Below are 16,983 nucleotides of genomic sequence, written 5' to 3'. Positions count from 1 at the left end.
CTTTATTTTTTTCTCTTCATATATACTGTATCGTTATTAATCACTTAGTTATAGTAACCTTTATAAATTGTACTCATTTAATTGCTTATGGTGTACTGTCTGTTTTTGGGTGAGGCGGGGACATCACACAGCATCCACACCAGCTGATTACCCAGTTTGGCGGGGCCGAAGGCTGCTCCCCCTAGACGAAACGAGCTGAGCGAGCCTGAGGTGACCCAGGGGGATTACATCAGTTTAATTTCTATTTTTTTTATTTTCATAATGTGACTTCTTTTTGCACATTGGTTGTTTATCAGCCTTTAGAGTTGTTCATAAATTCCACTGTTTTTCTTTATTTTTCCTCTAACTGCAAGAAAATGAATCTCAGGGTTATATATGGTGATATACATGTACTTTGGTAACAAATTTACTTTGACTTTGAATGTGGGAGGATTAAAATATAGGAGTAATATAGGATTAGTGCAGCAGTCAGATAGCATGAATCAGATGGGCTGAAGGGTCTGTTTCTGTGTTTTATCTCTTTACTTCTCCCTCTTTGCCACATCTCAAGACAATTGTTCCTCACACTCTCCCCATTCACCATCTCCTCCTCTGACAGATTTCACTGAATCAGTTACAAAAAGTTAGCCCAGCACAGTTCATTGCGTTCACACCACTGATCGTAGGCTGTACTATTGACCACATGAACCCTCGCTTGCAAGAAGCGCTTCAAAAGTCACATGAACCCTTTAATTAGATTTCAGCCTAAGTACACCAACATACTGTCGGATATGTTTTTCTGTAGACAAGTCTTTGACTACACTCTGGCCTGTAATTTACTGCTAGGTAGCTGTTCTTCCATGTACCAAGCCCGTCATTAGGCCTGTAACTCACCCCCTGGTCGCAGTGATCACAGCAGGTCAAACTTTCACAACTCTGCTAACTTACTAATGGGAAAGAAGCAGGGAAAGTTACATGTGTCTTGGTGCATGCATGAGACAGAGAGACAGAGGTAGTGACCAAAGATCAGTCCCACTCGGTTCAGAATGCAGGACAATTAGAGGTGTATGAGGAAGAGACGGAGAGGACAGAGAGAGAGAGAGAGAGAGAGAGAGAGAGAGAGAGAGACACACACATACACACACACACACACACACACACACACACACACACACACACACACACAGAGGGAGTCTCTTCAAGGTATGCCAAATTTGAAGAGGTTTCCCTTCTCTCTTTGACAGGAGTTCTTTGCGATCATCTCTCACTGTTCTCCCTACGTAATTTCTATTGCTTTTCAAAATTCAAAGTTCAAAGTAAATTTATTATCAAAGTACAGATGTCACCATATACAACCCTGATTTCTTGCGGGCATTCACAGAAAATACAAAGAAATACAAAAAACAAGGAAAACTGCACCCAAAGATGAACAAACAACCAATGCATAAAGGTAACAGATTATGCAAATACTCAAAAGAAAATGCAATTAAATTAACAACTAAATAATACTGAGAACATGCATTGTCAAGTCCTTGAAAGTGAATTCACAGGTTGTGGAATCAGTTGGACCAGATTCTCACCCATTCCCTATGCACAGACGCAGCTCAACCTGCTGAGCTCCCCCAGCAGTTTGCTCATTTCTTCAGATTCCAGTACCTGCCGTCTCTTGTGCCTCCACTACTGAGAGCATGGTTATTTTACTTCCACCTTGCCTCTGCGGAGGTAGAGTTTGTGGGAGTGGTTACTTGAGGATTAGTCATTTCCCATAACCTTACACAGCCTTGTTTATCAAGAAACTTGGGACTGAACCCATCCAAACTCAACATTCCCAGTGGCCTTTGTGGAAAAGAGCCACAAATGTTTGCCAGCTTCCAAGAAAAATCAAATCATCACCTCTCTCTCTTAAACGAGCAACTCTTTAACTTTTAAAGTGACCCCTCGGTCCTCCCACACGAGGAATCATTCTTTCCACAACCGCTCTGTTGAAATCCTTCAAGACTGATTGCGTGCTGTTCCGGTCATCCCATTACAGGAGGAGGAGGAGGCTGTGGAGAGGGTGCAGAAGAGGTTCACCAGGATGCTGCCAGGATTAGAGGGCACCAGTGTGAGGATGGACAAACTTGGGTCCTTTTCTCTGGAGCATCGGAGGCTGAGGGGGCATCTGACAGAAGTCTATAAAATTATGAGAGGCATAGTTAGGGTTGAAATGTGTAATACTAGAGGTCAAGTATTTAAGGTGAGTGGGGTTAAGTTTAAAGGTTATCGATGCTATATGTTGGCACTGGAATGGATGGCAACACTTGCAGGCTGCACTTTGGTGTGTTGATTATTAACACAAATGACACTTTTCACTGGGTGTTTCAATGCCCATGAGCTAAATGTGTGGGGTCAATATTTTATTGGGGTCAATACCTGGAATGAGCAGTCAGATGGAGGTAAATATGATAGAGGTGTTGAAGTGACTCTTAGAAAGGCACATGAACGTGCAGAGAACAGACCCAACCTGGGCTCCACACACCCCTCGGTTAATGGTAGGGGTCCACAGTAGGGAACCCCTGGGACAGAGGGACATGGACATTGTGTCAGCATAAAATTACACGATTAATTAGTTCAGCACAAGATTGTGGTCAAGGACTGTACTGTTCTATGTTCTGGACAGAGTAAACAACATGAATCTTTTCCCCAGTGCAGAAATGTCAAAAACTAGACGACATGCATTTAACGTGACAGGGTGAATTTTTAAAGGAGATGTGCTTTAAACAGACGAGCGGCAGGGGAGGTGGTGAAAGCAGATGGGATAGTGGTATTCAAGAGGCTGTCAAACACACACTGTTCCTTAAGGTTGTCAGAGCCGAGGGTGGGACTGGGGATAATTTCCCACCACCTATTAAATGCTCCCAATGGCGTGCACCTCAAAAGGCCTCTGACAATCAAGTCTCGCTCCTGGTCTTCATGTGCGGCTTAGCCACTAAGCCCAGTGAAACCATTTCTACTGACAGAAGAGGCAAAAGTGTTACTGGCACCTTAAAACCAGTCGCTTCGGGCAGATGAGGCTCATCAGCCGCGGTTGTCAGCTCATCTGGGAGAAGGAAAACTCTGATCTCAAACCTCCGCTGTCCTGCGGCTATACACAGTCACGGGGAAGGTTTTGGGAATAAACCTAGAGGGAAAATTCCGGAGCTGGAGTTCCTAAGGTCCTACGTTGAGCACAGCACTGACTGGCAACTCCTGTGATGTTGCTGGTACCAAACTGTATTGGTCTCTGCCATTCCTTTGGGTTCATCAGATGTCTGGAGAGGGGGAGCTTGATACATGGGCAACAGCTCACTCTCCATATCGTACTGCCCAGGCTTGCTGCAACATCCATGGTTGACCCTGACCAATGGACTCTTGACTAGACATACAGTGAATCATGTGCAGGCAGAAGGGATTTAGTTGAATTTGGCATTGAGTTCAGCTCAGACAAGGCAGACCAATCTTGTGCTGTTCTATGTTGAGATTTTTTTAAAAAACTTTGTTTATCTCTCCTCTCACTTTGGTAAACTCTGTCGTACCGTTCAGAAGAACCTCTGCCAACTATAAACACCCAGTCTTAAATAAGGAGACCAACTCTGCAAATGGAGCTCCTGGTGTGGCATCATCAATACGCCTTGTAGCCAAAGCGCAATCTTGCTGATTTTTAAAAATTTTACTTCCTTTTATATTAATTGTACTAATGTGCCCTTGAAAAACTCACTCAACCCTTCATTTTGTTCATTGCTGAAAACTCTGACAGGGCAGTGCAGGCAACTAAGCGAGTTAACCCTATCCTGCCCTTCCATCAACTACATTCACAAAAGATTCGCAGATGCTGGAAATCTCAAAGCAACACACAAAATGCCACTTGCAAACCTCTTACATTAATTAGATCACCAGAAACTTAGAACAAGATGAAAGGAGAAACATTTAAGGGGGATGTGAGGGGTACCTTCTTCACTCAAAGGGTGGTGAGAGTGTGGAACGAGCTGCCAGTGGAAGTGCTGGATGTGAGATCGATTTCAACATTTAGGAGGCTGGGTTAAGTACATGGATGGGAGGGGTATGGAGGGCTATGGTCCAGATGCAGATCAATGGGACTAGACAGTAAGGTGCAGACTAGATGGGCCAAAGGGCCTGTTTCTCTACTGAAGTGCTTTATGACTCTAACTCAACAGGTCAAGCAGAATCTATGGAGGGAAATAAACAGTTGGCACTCCAGGCCGAGACCGTTCCTCAGGAATGCTGCATGACCCGAGTTATTCTGGCATTTTGTGTGTGTTAATCTGATTCTGGTTCTCCACCCGATCCTGTTTTTTCAGCCATTGCTTCCTTTTGCATTCTTTCACCACCCTCTCCCGCTCACAGAGGCACCAATAATCCGCAACGCCAGGGGCAGCTTCTAGTTCCTAGGTGTCAGCATCTCTGAAGGTCCACCCTGAAGCAATCACAAAGGCACACCAGCCGCTGACTTCATTAGGATTTGGTATGTCACCAAAGACTTGAGCAAATTTGTATCGATGTACCGTGGAGAACATTCTGTCTGGTTACAGCACTGTCTGGTATGGAGGGGCCACTGCACAGGATTGGAAAAAGCTGAGGAGGGTTGTCAACTCCACCAGCTCCATCATGAGAACTAACTTCCCTGCCATCGAGGGCACCTTCAAAAGGCCGTGCCTCACCACTCAGGACATGCCCTCTTCTCATTACTACCACCAGAGGGGAGCTACAAGAGCCAGGCATACAAAATTCAAAGTAAATTATCAAAATAAATAATAATAAAAAATAAATAAGCAATAAATACTGATAACATGAGATGAAGAGTCCTTGAAAGTGAATCCATAGGCTGGGGTAACATTCCAATAATGTTTCCAAGACAAATTAAGTGATGTTAGAGAGTCATAGACAAGTACAGCACAGAAACAGGCCCTTCAGCCCATCTAGTCCATCCCAAAACTATCTAAACCACCTACTCCCATCAACCAGCACTTGGATCATAGCCGTACCATCCATGTACCTATCCAAACTTTCTCTTAAACTTTGAAATTGAGCTCACATGCACCACTTGTACTGGCAGCTCATTTCACTTCACACTTGTACCAACCTTGGAGCTAAGTAGCTCCCTCTCATGTTCCCCTTAAACTTTTGACCTTTCACCCTTAACCCATGATCTCTGGTTGCAGTCCCACCCAACCTCAGTGGAAAAAGCCTGTTTGCATTTACCCCATCTATACCTCCCCTTTGCTCAATCTTCTACGTTCCTACACCAGACCTGACAACATCCTTGTAAATTTCCTCTCTACTCTTTCAATCTAGTTTACATTTTTCCTGTAGGTAGCTGACCAAAACCGCACACAATACTCGAAACTAGGCCTCACCAATACCTTATACAACTTCAACATAACATCCCATCTCCTGTACTCAGTATTTTGATTTCTGAAGGCCAATGTGTCAAAAGCTTTCTTTATGATCTTATCTACTTGTGACGCCACTTGCAATTAATTATGGACCTGTATTCCCAGAACCCTTTGTTCCACTGCATTCCTCAGTGCCTGTCCATTCACTGTGTAAGACCTACCATATCTGCCATTTTTCAGACTAATGTTCCAGCCGATCCAGATCCCTCTGCAAGCCATGATAGCCTTCCTCACTATTCACTACACCCACAATCTTTGTGTCATCTTCAAATTTGCTGATCCAGTTAACCAGATTATCATCCAGATCATTGATATAGATGACAAACAACAACAGACCCAAATCAATCCCTGTGGCACACCACTGGCCACAGGTCTCCGGTCAGACAGGCAACCATCGCTATCACTCTCTGGCTTCTCCCACAAAGCTAGTGTCTAAATCAATTTGCTACCTCACCTTCAATGTCGAGTGACTGAACCCTCTTGACCAGCCTCCCATGCAGATCCTTGTCAAAGGCCTTGCTAAAATCCATGTAGACAACACCCACTGCCTTGCCTTCAACCACTTTCCTATTGGTTGGACGTGACCTACCACTCATGAAGCTATGCTGATTATCTTCAATCTGTGCATGTCTATCCACACACTTATATATCCAGTCCTTTAGAATACCATGCAATAACTTTCCTGCAACTGACACCAGACTCCCCAGCCCAGAATTTCCTGGTTAATGTTTAGAATCTTACTCAAGAGGCAGAACAACATCGGTTATCCTCCAATCTTCTGGTACCTCTCCTGTCACTAAGGATGTCAGCTAGGGCCTTGGCAATTTCTGCACTTGCCTCCTGTATGGTCCAAGGTAACACCTTGTCAGGCCCTGGAGATTTATCCACCCGATTTGCCGCCGGACAGCAGACAACTCCTCCTCTGTGACCTGAAAAGGGTCCATGAAGTTGATGCCACTTTGCCTCACTTCTATAGACTCTGTGTCCATCTTCAGAGTAAATACAGAAGCAAAAAAATAATTTAATATCTTCCCCACCTGTTTTGCCTCCACACATGGTTTACCATTCTGGTCCTTTGAAGGACCAATCCTTGCAATCCTTTTGCTGTTAACATATCTGTATAACTCCTTAGGATTCTCTCCAGCTTGTCTGTTAGGGCAACTTCAGGCCCTCTTTTAGCCATTCTGATTTCTTTCTTAAGCGTTCTCTCACATTTCTTGTACTCCAGAAGCACCTTATTTATTCCTACCTGCCTATACCTGCAACACACCACCTTTTTTCTCTGATCCATGGCCTCACTTAAAAACTTCCTTCACTTGTTTTCTTCACCTTTTATTCTGACAGGCACATACAAGCTCTGTACTCTCAAAATTTCACTTTTGAAGGCTTCCCACTTACCAAGTCCACCTTTGCCAGAAAACAGCCTGTCCCAATCCACAGTGGCCAGATTATTTCTGATACCATCAAAATTGACCTTTCTCCAATTTAGAATCTCATCTCATCCCAGACTTATCTTTCTGCATATTTACTTTGAAACTAATGGCATTGTGATCACTTGATGCAAAATGTTCCCCTAAGCAAACTTCTGTTACCTGGCCTGTCTCATTCCCCAATAGCATATCCAGCATCGCATGCTCTTTCGTTGGGACTTCTACGAACTGATGGAAGGAAACTTTCCTGAACACATCTGACAATCTCTCACCCATCAAGTCTTTTTGCAGTTTGGGAGTCCTAGCTAATATGTGGAAAGTTAAATTCACCTTCCTTAACAATCTTGCGTTGCAGCAGCCTGAAATCTCTGTACAAATTTGTTCCTGTAAGTCTTTCGGATTGTTGCGTGGTCTGTAGTAAAGCCCCATTAACATGGTTATACCTTTCTTACTTCTCAGTTCCATCTATAATTCCTCGCTACACAACTTCTCCAGTTTGCCCTGAAGGAGCACTGCCGTGACATTTTCCCTGACTAGGAATGCCACCCCTCCCCCTTTAATCCCTCCCACTCTGTTCCCTTTGGTTCAACAGCCTGATGATGGTTGAGGGGTAATAACTGTTCCTGAACCGGGTGGTGCGAGTCCTGAGGCTCGCAGCAAGAGGAGTGGACGACCCGGGTGGTGGGGCTTCCTGAAGACAGAGGCTGCTTGCCTAGGATGTTTCGATAGCTCAATGCTTTAGGAACTTCACTATTTTGTTCACTTTTTCCACTAATTTTTTATGCATTATACCGTACTGCTGTGCAAGACAATACACTAAACCAGAATCTGATTCTGTTGCAGTGTTTTTAAGCTGAATGTATAACAGAATGAGCAAGACAAGGACGGGACTACTGGCGTTCTGAAATAGAACAAATGAAACCCGAGGGGAGATTTGATAGAGTAATACAAAGTTATGAGGGATATCCACAGGCTTTTTTCACTGAAGATTGAGGACAGAGCTAGATACCACAGCTTAAGGGTGAAAGGTGAACCTAAGGGGGAAGCTCTTCACTCAGAGGGTGTTGCAAGTGTGGAACAAGCTGCCAGCAGAAATGGGAGATGCAGGTTTGATTTCAACACTTAAGAGAAGTTCGGACAAGTACTGCGCAAAAGCCTTGGGCACACATACATATAGCTAGGGTGCACAGTTCTGTGGAGCGGAGAGCAAGTTCATAACTCTGGCGGTAGCAAACTATGTTGAGAATGGCAAGGGTGAAGCACTGGTGAGACACCGAGGCGTGCCAAGGGTGGGGTAGTGTCGCGGGTGCAGACACACCCAGCCCTGAGACACCAGGCACCCTCATTGGATTCCAAACAGTGATCATTACAAAATGTCTCTCTGGTGCTTCCCGCTCCCTCCCCTTTCCCAACCACAATTCCCCTCTCCCTGCCCCCTTCCCACTCTCAGTCCACAATAGAGACCCATACCAGAATCAGGTGTATTATCACTCACAAATGATAAGAAAATATCAATTTTTTGTGGTAGTAGTACGGTGCAATAGATACAATTCCCGCAGTACTGTGCAAAAGTCCTAGGCATCCTAGCTATACATGTACGCCTAAAAGCTTTGCACAGTACTGTACATGGATGGGAACGGTATGGAAAGGTATGGTCCAGGAGCAGGTCAATGGAACTAGGCAGAATATCAGCAACTAGAAGGGCCAAAGGGCCTGTTTCTGTGCTGTAGTAGTGTACGACTCTAAGGAGAAACTCAGCAGGACAAGCAGCGGCTGTGATGGGAGAAACGTTTCAGGTTGAAGTGGATTGGTTAGAGGAGCACCAGCCACAGAGACGTACCTCACAACCACTGAGAAAGGGGGAGCGATCTGACAGCAGAGGTACACAAGAGGTGGCGGGACGCACGGGTCTTTCATTCTGTAGTTAGGGACGGAGCATCACAATCTGCGACGGCAATTCAAATGCGCAGGACGACAAGAAGCTGCAGTGTAGCAGGCTCTATCCGATACATCACAGACACATCGCTCCCAACCATCGGGAGCGTCTACAGGAGGCACTGCCTCGAGCAAGCAATAGCCATCATCAAAAATCCCTATCATCCAGACCACGCCAGCTTCTCACTGCCTCCATTAGGCAGGATTTACAGAAGCCAGGTTCTACATCACTAGGTTCAACCAGTCAGCTCCTGCATCAACTGGCAAAACCCTCATCACTGTAGTCTAGCAACACTTATGAACACTGATCAGTTTACATTAACATCCACTTTTTTTGTTCTAAATCTGTTCAACTAGATGTTTTTCCTCGAGAACGCTGCTTATCTGATACTGTGTCTGTGATGCTACTACAAGTTTTTCCATCACACTTGTACAGGGTAATAACCTCCAGCTGATCTGACATGACACAACTTAGCCCGTGTCAATTTCTCTCTCTCTTGTGGACACAAAACCGCACAGTCTTTAACAGGAGTGAGGGAGAACGAGTGGAGGGAGTGACGGCAGGAGTCAATGAGGAAAGGGTGGTAGACCCTGAGATGTATGGAGATTTCAGAGTGAAGCACAACGAGACGTGTTAAATAACAGACCACGGGCCAGGGAAGAGACCAGTTTTACACAATTAATGCCCCAGTGAGCGGGTGAGAGTAAGAGGGGCAACAGGTTGTCAGAGTCTGGGTCAGGGTCATTCACCCCTTCACTCCAACCCTCACACCACATCTCCTCCATTCTCCCCACACCCCTCCATACCTAACAGCACCCTCTCAAACCTGCTCTGCTCACTCCCCCACCCTCTTCACGCTCTCCTACCCCTTCCCTCCCTCCTGTCATGCACTCTCCGCTCCTCTCACCTGTACCTCTCTCCCAACCTCTTCACACTCCCCCCTCACACCCTCTCTCTCAGCCCTCATCAGTCCCACTCACACTCCTCCTCTCTCACCACCTATCTCTCTTGAATCCACTCTCCCCCTCACCCCACCTTTTAACCTCTCCCCAACTCCCTTTTACCCTCTCTCTCACCACCCTTCTCTTAACCCCACTTTCTCCCCCTCCTCCTCAAAACCCTTCACCTCTCATGCCCTCTCTCACCACCTTCTTTCCCTCCCCATATTTTTCCTCAATCCCTGCTTCTTCCCAACACCCTCTCTGTCCCCCACTCCCTCGCACCCCCTAACCCCCACTCTCTCATCCCTCTTCTTTCACTCACTCCTTCTATCCCTCTCACACACCCCTCTCCCTCTTACCCCCTCCCAACCCATCCCTCTCGTACACACACCCCTCTCTCACCCCCTTCTCTCTCTTTCACTCACCTCCTCTCTATCAACCCTACTCTCCCTCTCTCCCCCCCGCAGCCGCGGACTCTGCTCACACCCCGGAGATGCCGCTGCCCGGCCTGGGGAACGTCCCAACTTGGGACTCTAGGCGCTGGAGGAGCTAAACTTCAGGCGGACTCACCCTGCAGGTTCTGTACCCTCAGGTCGCTGATTTGTCCGATTAGTTCCTCCCGCTGAAACCAGTCCCAGTCGGTCGCTGCCATCCCGTGTGCCCGGACTCCGGCTCTCGGCGTCCGCTCCGCCCGGGCGACCAGCTCGGCGAGCGGCGAGAAGGAGGAGGGACGGAGCCTCGCTCACTGGCACCGCGTACTGGGCGGGACCGCCGCCGCCGCCGCCGCCTCCTCCCGACGTCTCGGCACTACCTGAGCTCGGAGGGGCAGGAACTTCCTCAGAGTCCAGGCACACCCTCACGTAGGCTCCCGGTGCAAAGAACACCTTTAAAGAGACATCTCCTCACAGACTACAGGCACACCTCCCAACTCATGGACGCACCCACTGTACAGTCACGCTCAAACTGACACCCAGTGTACAATCACACCCTCAAACAGGCACTCAATATACAGTCACACTCTCAAACTGACACCCAGTGTACAATCACACCCTCAAACAGGCACTCAATATACAGTCACATTCTTAAACTGACACCCAGTGTACAATCACACCCTCAAACAGGCACTCAATATACAGTCACATTCTCAAACTGACACCCAGTGTACAATCACACCCTCAAACAGGCACTCAGTATACAGTCACATTCTCAAACTGACACCCAGTGTACAATCACACCCTCAAACAGGCACTCAGTATACAGTCACACCCTCAAACTGACACCCAGTGTACAATCACACCCTCAAACAGGCACTCAATATACAGTCACATTCTCAAACTGACACCCAGTGTACAATCACACCCTCAGACAGGCACTCAGTATACAGTCACATTCTCAAACTGACACCCAGTGTACAATCACACCCTCAGACAGGCACTCAGTATACAGTCACATTCTCAAACTGACACCCAGTGTACAATCACACCCTCGAACAGGCACTCAGTATACAGTCACATTCTCAAACTGACACCCAGTGTACAATCACACTCTCGAACAGGCACTCAGTATACAGTCACACTCTCAAACTGACACCCAGTGTACAATCACACTCTCAAACAGGCACTCAGTATACAGTCACACTCTCAAACTGACACCCAGTGTACAATCACACCCTCAAACAGGCACTCAATATACAGTCACACCCTCAAACTGACACCCAGTGTACAATCACACCCTCAAACAGGCACTCAGTATACAGTCACATTCTCAAACTGACACCCAGTGTACAATCAAACCCTCAAACAGGCACTCAATATACAGTCACATTCTCAAACTGACACCCAGTGTACAATCACACTCTCAAACAGGCACTCAGTATACAGTCACACTCTCAAACTGACACCCAGTGTACAATCACACCCTCAAACAGGCACTCAATATACAGTCACACCCTCAAACTGACACCCAGTGTACAATCACACCCTCAAACAGGCACTCAGTATACAGTCACATTCTCAAACTGACACCCAGTGTACAATCACACCCTCAAACAGGCACTCAATATACAGTCACATTCTCAAACTGACACCCAGTGTACAATCACACCCTCAAACAGGCACTCAATATACAGTCACATTCTCAAACTGACACCCAGTGTACAATCACACCCTCAGACAGGCACTCAGTATACAGTCACATTCTCAAACTGACACCCAGTGTACAATCACACCCTCAGACAGGCACTCAGTATACAGTCACATTCTCAAACTGACACCCAGTGTACAATCACACCCTCGAACAGGCACTCAGTATACAGTCACATTCTCAAACTGACACCCAGTGTACAATCACACTCTCGAACAGGCACTCAGTATACAGTCACACTCTCAAACTGACACCCAGTGTACAATCACACCCTCAAACAGGCACTCAATATACAGTCACATTCTCAAACTGACACCCAGTGTACAATCACACCCTCAAACAGGCACTCAGTATACAGTCACACTCTCAAACTGACACCCAGTGTACAATCACACCCTCAAACAAGCACTCAGTATATAGTCACACTCTCAAACTGACACCCAGTGTACAATCACACCCTCAAACAGGCACTCAGTATACAGTCACATTCTCAAACTGACACCCAGTGTACAATCACACCCTCAAACAGGCACTCAATATACAGTCACATTCTCAAACTGACACCCAGTGTACAATCACACTCTCAAACAGGCACTCAGTATACAGTCACACTCTCAAACTGACACCCAGTGTACAATCACACCCTCAAACAGGCACTCAATATACAGTCACACCCTCAAACTGACACCCAGTGTACAATCACACCCTCAAACAGGCACTCAGTATACAGTCACATTCTCAAACTGACACCCAGTGTACAATCACACCCTCAAACATGCACTCAATATACAGTCACATTCTCAAACTGACACCCAGTGTACAATCACACCCTCAAACAGGCACTCAATATACAGTCACATTCTCAAACCGACACCCAGTGTACAATCACACCCTCAAACAGGCACTCAATATACAGTCACATTCTCAAACCGACACCCAGTGTACAATCACACCCTCAAACAGGCACTCAATATACAGTCACACCCTCAAGCTGACACCCAGTGTACAATCACACTCTCAAACAGGCACTCAGTATACAGTCACACCCTCAAGCTGACACCCAGTGTACAATCACACCCTCAAACAGGCACTCAGTATACAGTCACATTCTCAAACTGACACCCAGTGTACAATCACACCCTCAAACAGGCACTCAATATACAGTCACACCCTCAAGCTGACACCCAGTGTACAATCACACCCTCAAACAGGCACTCAATATACAGTCACATTCTCAAACTGACACCCAGTGTACAATCACACCCTCAAACAGGCACTCAGTATACAGTCACACTCTCAAACTGACACCCAGTGTACAATCACACCCTCAAACAAGCACTCAGTATATAGTCACACTCTCAAACTGACACCCAGTGTACAATCACACCCTCAAACAGGCACTCAATATACAGTCACACTCTCAAACTGACACCCAGTGTACAATCACACCCTCAAACAGGCACTCAGTAGACAGTCACATTCTCAAACTGACACCCAGTGTACAATCACACCCTCAAACAGGCACTCAGTATACAGTCACACTCTCAAACTGACACCCAGTGTACAATCACACCCCCAAACAGGCACTCAATATACAGTCACATTCTCAAACTGACACCCAGTGTACAATCACACCCTCAAACAGGCACTCAGTATACAGTCACACTCTCAAACTGACACCCAGTGTACAATCACACCCTCAAACAGGCACTCAGTATACAGTCACACTCTCAAACTGACACCCAGTGTACAATCACACCCTCAAACAGGCACTCAGTATACAGTCACACTCTCAAACTGACACCCAGTGTACAATCACACTCTCAAACAGGCACTCAGTATACAGTCACATTCTCAAACTGACACCCAGTGTACAATCACACCCTCAAACAGGCACTCAATATACAGTCACACCCTCAAACTGACACCCAGTGTACAATCACACCCTCAAACAGGCACTCAGTATACAGTCACACCCTCAAACTGACACCCAGTGTACAATCACACCCTCAAACAGGCACTCAATATACAGTCACATTCTCAAACTGACACCCAGTGTACAATCACACCCTCATACAGGCACTCAATATACAGTCACATTCTCAAACTGACACCCAGTGTACAATCACACCCTCAGACAGGCACTCAGTATACAGTCACATTCTCAAACTGACGCCCAGTGTACAATCACACCCTCAGACAGGCACTCAGTATACAGTCACATTCTCAAACTGACACCCAGTGTACAATCACACCCTCGAACAGGCACTCAGTATACAGTCACATTCTCAAACTGACACCCAGTGTACAATCACACTCTCGAACAGGCACTCAGTATACAGTCACACTCTCAAACTGACACCCAGTGTACAATCACACTCTCAAACAGGCACTCAGTATACAGTCACACTCTCAAACTGACACCCAGTGTACAATCACACCCTCAAACAGGCACTCAATATACAGTCACACCCTCAAACTGACACCCAGTGTACAATCACACCCTCAAACAGGCACTCAGTATACAGTCACATTCTCAAACTGACACCCAGTGTACAATCACACCCTCAAACAGGCACTCAATATACAGTCACATTCTCAAACTGACACCCAGTGTACAATCACACTCTCAAACAGGCACTCAGTATACAGTCACACTCTCAAACTGACACCCAGTGTACAATCACACCCTCAAACAGGCACTCAATATACAGTCACACCCTCAAACTGACACCCAGTGTACAATCACACCCTCAAACAGGCACTCAGTATACAGTCACATTCTCAAACTGACACCCAGTGTACAATCACACCCTCAAACAGGCACTCAATATACTGTCACATTCTCAAACTGACACCCAGTGTACAATCACACCCTCAAACAGGCACTCAATATACAGTCACATTCTCAAACCGACACCCAGTGTACAATCACACCCTCAAACAGGCACTCAATATACAGTCACACCCTCAAGCTGACACCCAGTGTACAATCACACTCTCAAACAGGCACTCAATATACAGTCACACCCTCAAGCTGACACCCAGTGTACAATCACACCCTCAAACAGGCACTCAGTATACAGTCACATTCTCAAACTGACACCCAGTGTACAATCACACCCTCAAACAGGCACTCAATATACAGTCACACCCTCAAGCTGACACCCAGTGTACAATCACACCCTCAAACAGGCACTCAATATACAGTCACATTCTCAAACTGACACCCAGTGTACAATCACACCCTCAAACAGGCACTCAGTATACAGTCACACTCTCAAACTGACACCCAGTGTACAATCACACCCTCAAACAAGCACTCAGTATATAGTCACACTCTCAAACTGACACCCAGTGTACAATCACACCCTCAAACAGGCACTCAATATACAGTCACACTCTCAAACTGACACCCAGTGTACAATCACACCCTCAAACAGGCACTCAATATACAGTCACATTCTCAAACTGACACCCAGTGTACAATCACACCCTCAAACAGGCACTCAGTATACAGTCACACTCTCAAACTGACACCCAGTGTACAATCACACCCCCAAACAGGCACTCAATATACAGTCACATTCTCAAACTGACACCCAGTGTACAATCACACCCTCAAACAGGCACTCAGTATACAGTCACACTCTCAAACTGACACCCAGTGTACAATCACACCCTCAAACAGGCACTCAGTATACAGTCACACTCTCAAACTGACACCCAGTGTACAATCACACCCTCAAACAGGCACTCAGTATACAGTCACACTCTCAAACTGACACCCAGTGTACAATCACACCCTCAAACAGGCACTCAGTATACAGTCACACTCTCAAACTGACACCCAGTGTACAATCACACCCCCAAACAGGCACTCAGTATACAGTCACATTCTCGAACAGACACTCAATATTTATTTACTTTGAAGTGTGATGAGATTTATATAACTGATGTTATCTAACATCCACAGCTCAAAAAGGAACAATTGCTTCATTTCTACAGGTAGTAATTTGTTATAAATTTTGAAATTTAATATATTGATGAAGAAACTTAATTTTGCTTTGTCCTATTTTCTTTATCCCTCTAAATAAGGGAAAGTTTCACTCCCACGCTCTCTTCGTAGCAGATTTAATTCTAATTCTTCCTATTTCCTCCCTTTTCATTTGTGAGTATTCTCATTAAATGACATATTAAAGGTCCCATCTTTCAACAAAGTCGCAGGAGTCTGGCTACCAGATACTGAAAGACCTGGGCAGAGTGGACTTGAAGAGGATATTCCCATTAGTAAGAGGGTCTAGGACCGAGGCACTGACTCAGAATAAATAATCAGAATCAAAATCAGGTTTATTATCACTCAGTGGCCTCTTCATTAGGTACACCCGCTCAGTAATTGAATGGTCTCCTAGTATAAGATGGACTTTGACCTCATAATCCATCTCATTATGATCATGTATCTTATTGCCTGCCTGTAGTGCACTTTCTCTCTAAATCATAACACTTCAAAGATCAAAATTAAGTTTATTATCAAAGTACATATATGTCATTATGTACAACCCTGTGATCCATTTTCTTACAGGCATACTCAATAGATCCATGGCATAATGACCTTAACAGATTCAGTGAAAGGCCGTGTTCAACTAGTGTGTCAAAGATAACCAACTGTGCAAATCAGAAATAAATAAACAAACAAGCAAACAAATAAGCGATAAATATCGAGAGCATGAGACGAAGAGTCTTTGAATGTGAGTCCGTAGATTGTGGGAACAGTTCAGTGATGGGGCAAGTGAAGGTGAGTGAAGTTATCCCCTTTGGTTCGAGAGCCCGAAAGCTGAGGGGTAATACTGTAACTGAATACGTACGCAATACTGTAACTGTTCCTGAACCTGGCAGCATGAGTCCTGAGGCTTCTCTCCTTCCTGATGATAGCAGCGAGACGAGAGCGCGGCCTGGGCGGTGGGAGTCCCTGATGAAGGAAGCTGCTTTCCTGTGAATGGTGGGGAGGGCTTTATGCACGACGGATTGGGCTGTATCCTCCACTTATTGTGGGGTTTTCTGTTCAAGGGAATGGAATTTTATTCTGCACTCTGTTCCTGTTTTACCCCAATGCACTGCGATAT

At 45.9% G+C, this 16,983-nt stretch overlaps 1 protein-coding gene across 2 annotated transcripts in view; it reads right to left on the bottom strand.

The window, feature by feature from the left end:
• The window catches only part of LOC132388551 (calmin-like), an 87,219-nt gene extending 76,631 nt beyond the window's left edge, over positions 1 to 10,588 (bottom strand). Inside the window, exons 1-2 of one of the 2 annotated variants that reach the window (XM_059960935.1) lie at positions 10,289 to 10,587; positions 1,873 to 2,024 (exon numbers count right to left, since the gene is read on the bottom strand). Coding sequence is in view for 1 of the 2 variants with exons in the window: in XM_059960928.1 (XP_059816911.1) it covers positions 10,289 to 10,370 (82 nt within the window). In the remaining variant the exon portion in view is untranslated. Of the gene's footprint in view, positions 1 to 1,872; positions 2,025 to 10,288 lie in introns of both variants that reach the window. The other variant, XM_059960928.1, reaches the window with a different exon arrangement.
• Positions 10,589 to 16,983: the final 6,395 nt, after the last annotated feature.

This window comes from Hypanus sabinus, chromosome 2 (assembly GCF_030144855.1).
Source record: "Hypanus sabinus isolate sHypSab1 chromosome 2, sHypSab1.hap1, whole genome shotgun sequence".
Classification (NCBI taxonomy): Eukaryota; Metazoa; Chordata; class Chondrichthyes; order Myliobatiformes; family Dasyatidae; genus Hypanus; species Hypanus sabinus.
Note: the sequence above shows the minus strand (reverse complement) of the source record. Positions and strands in the feature narration are given on the sequence as shown.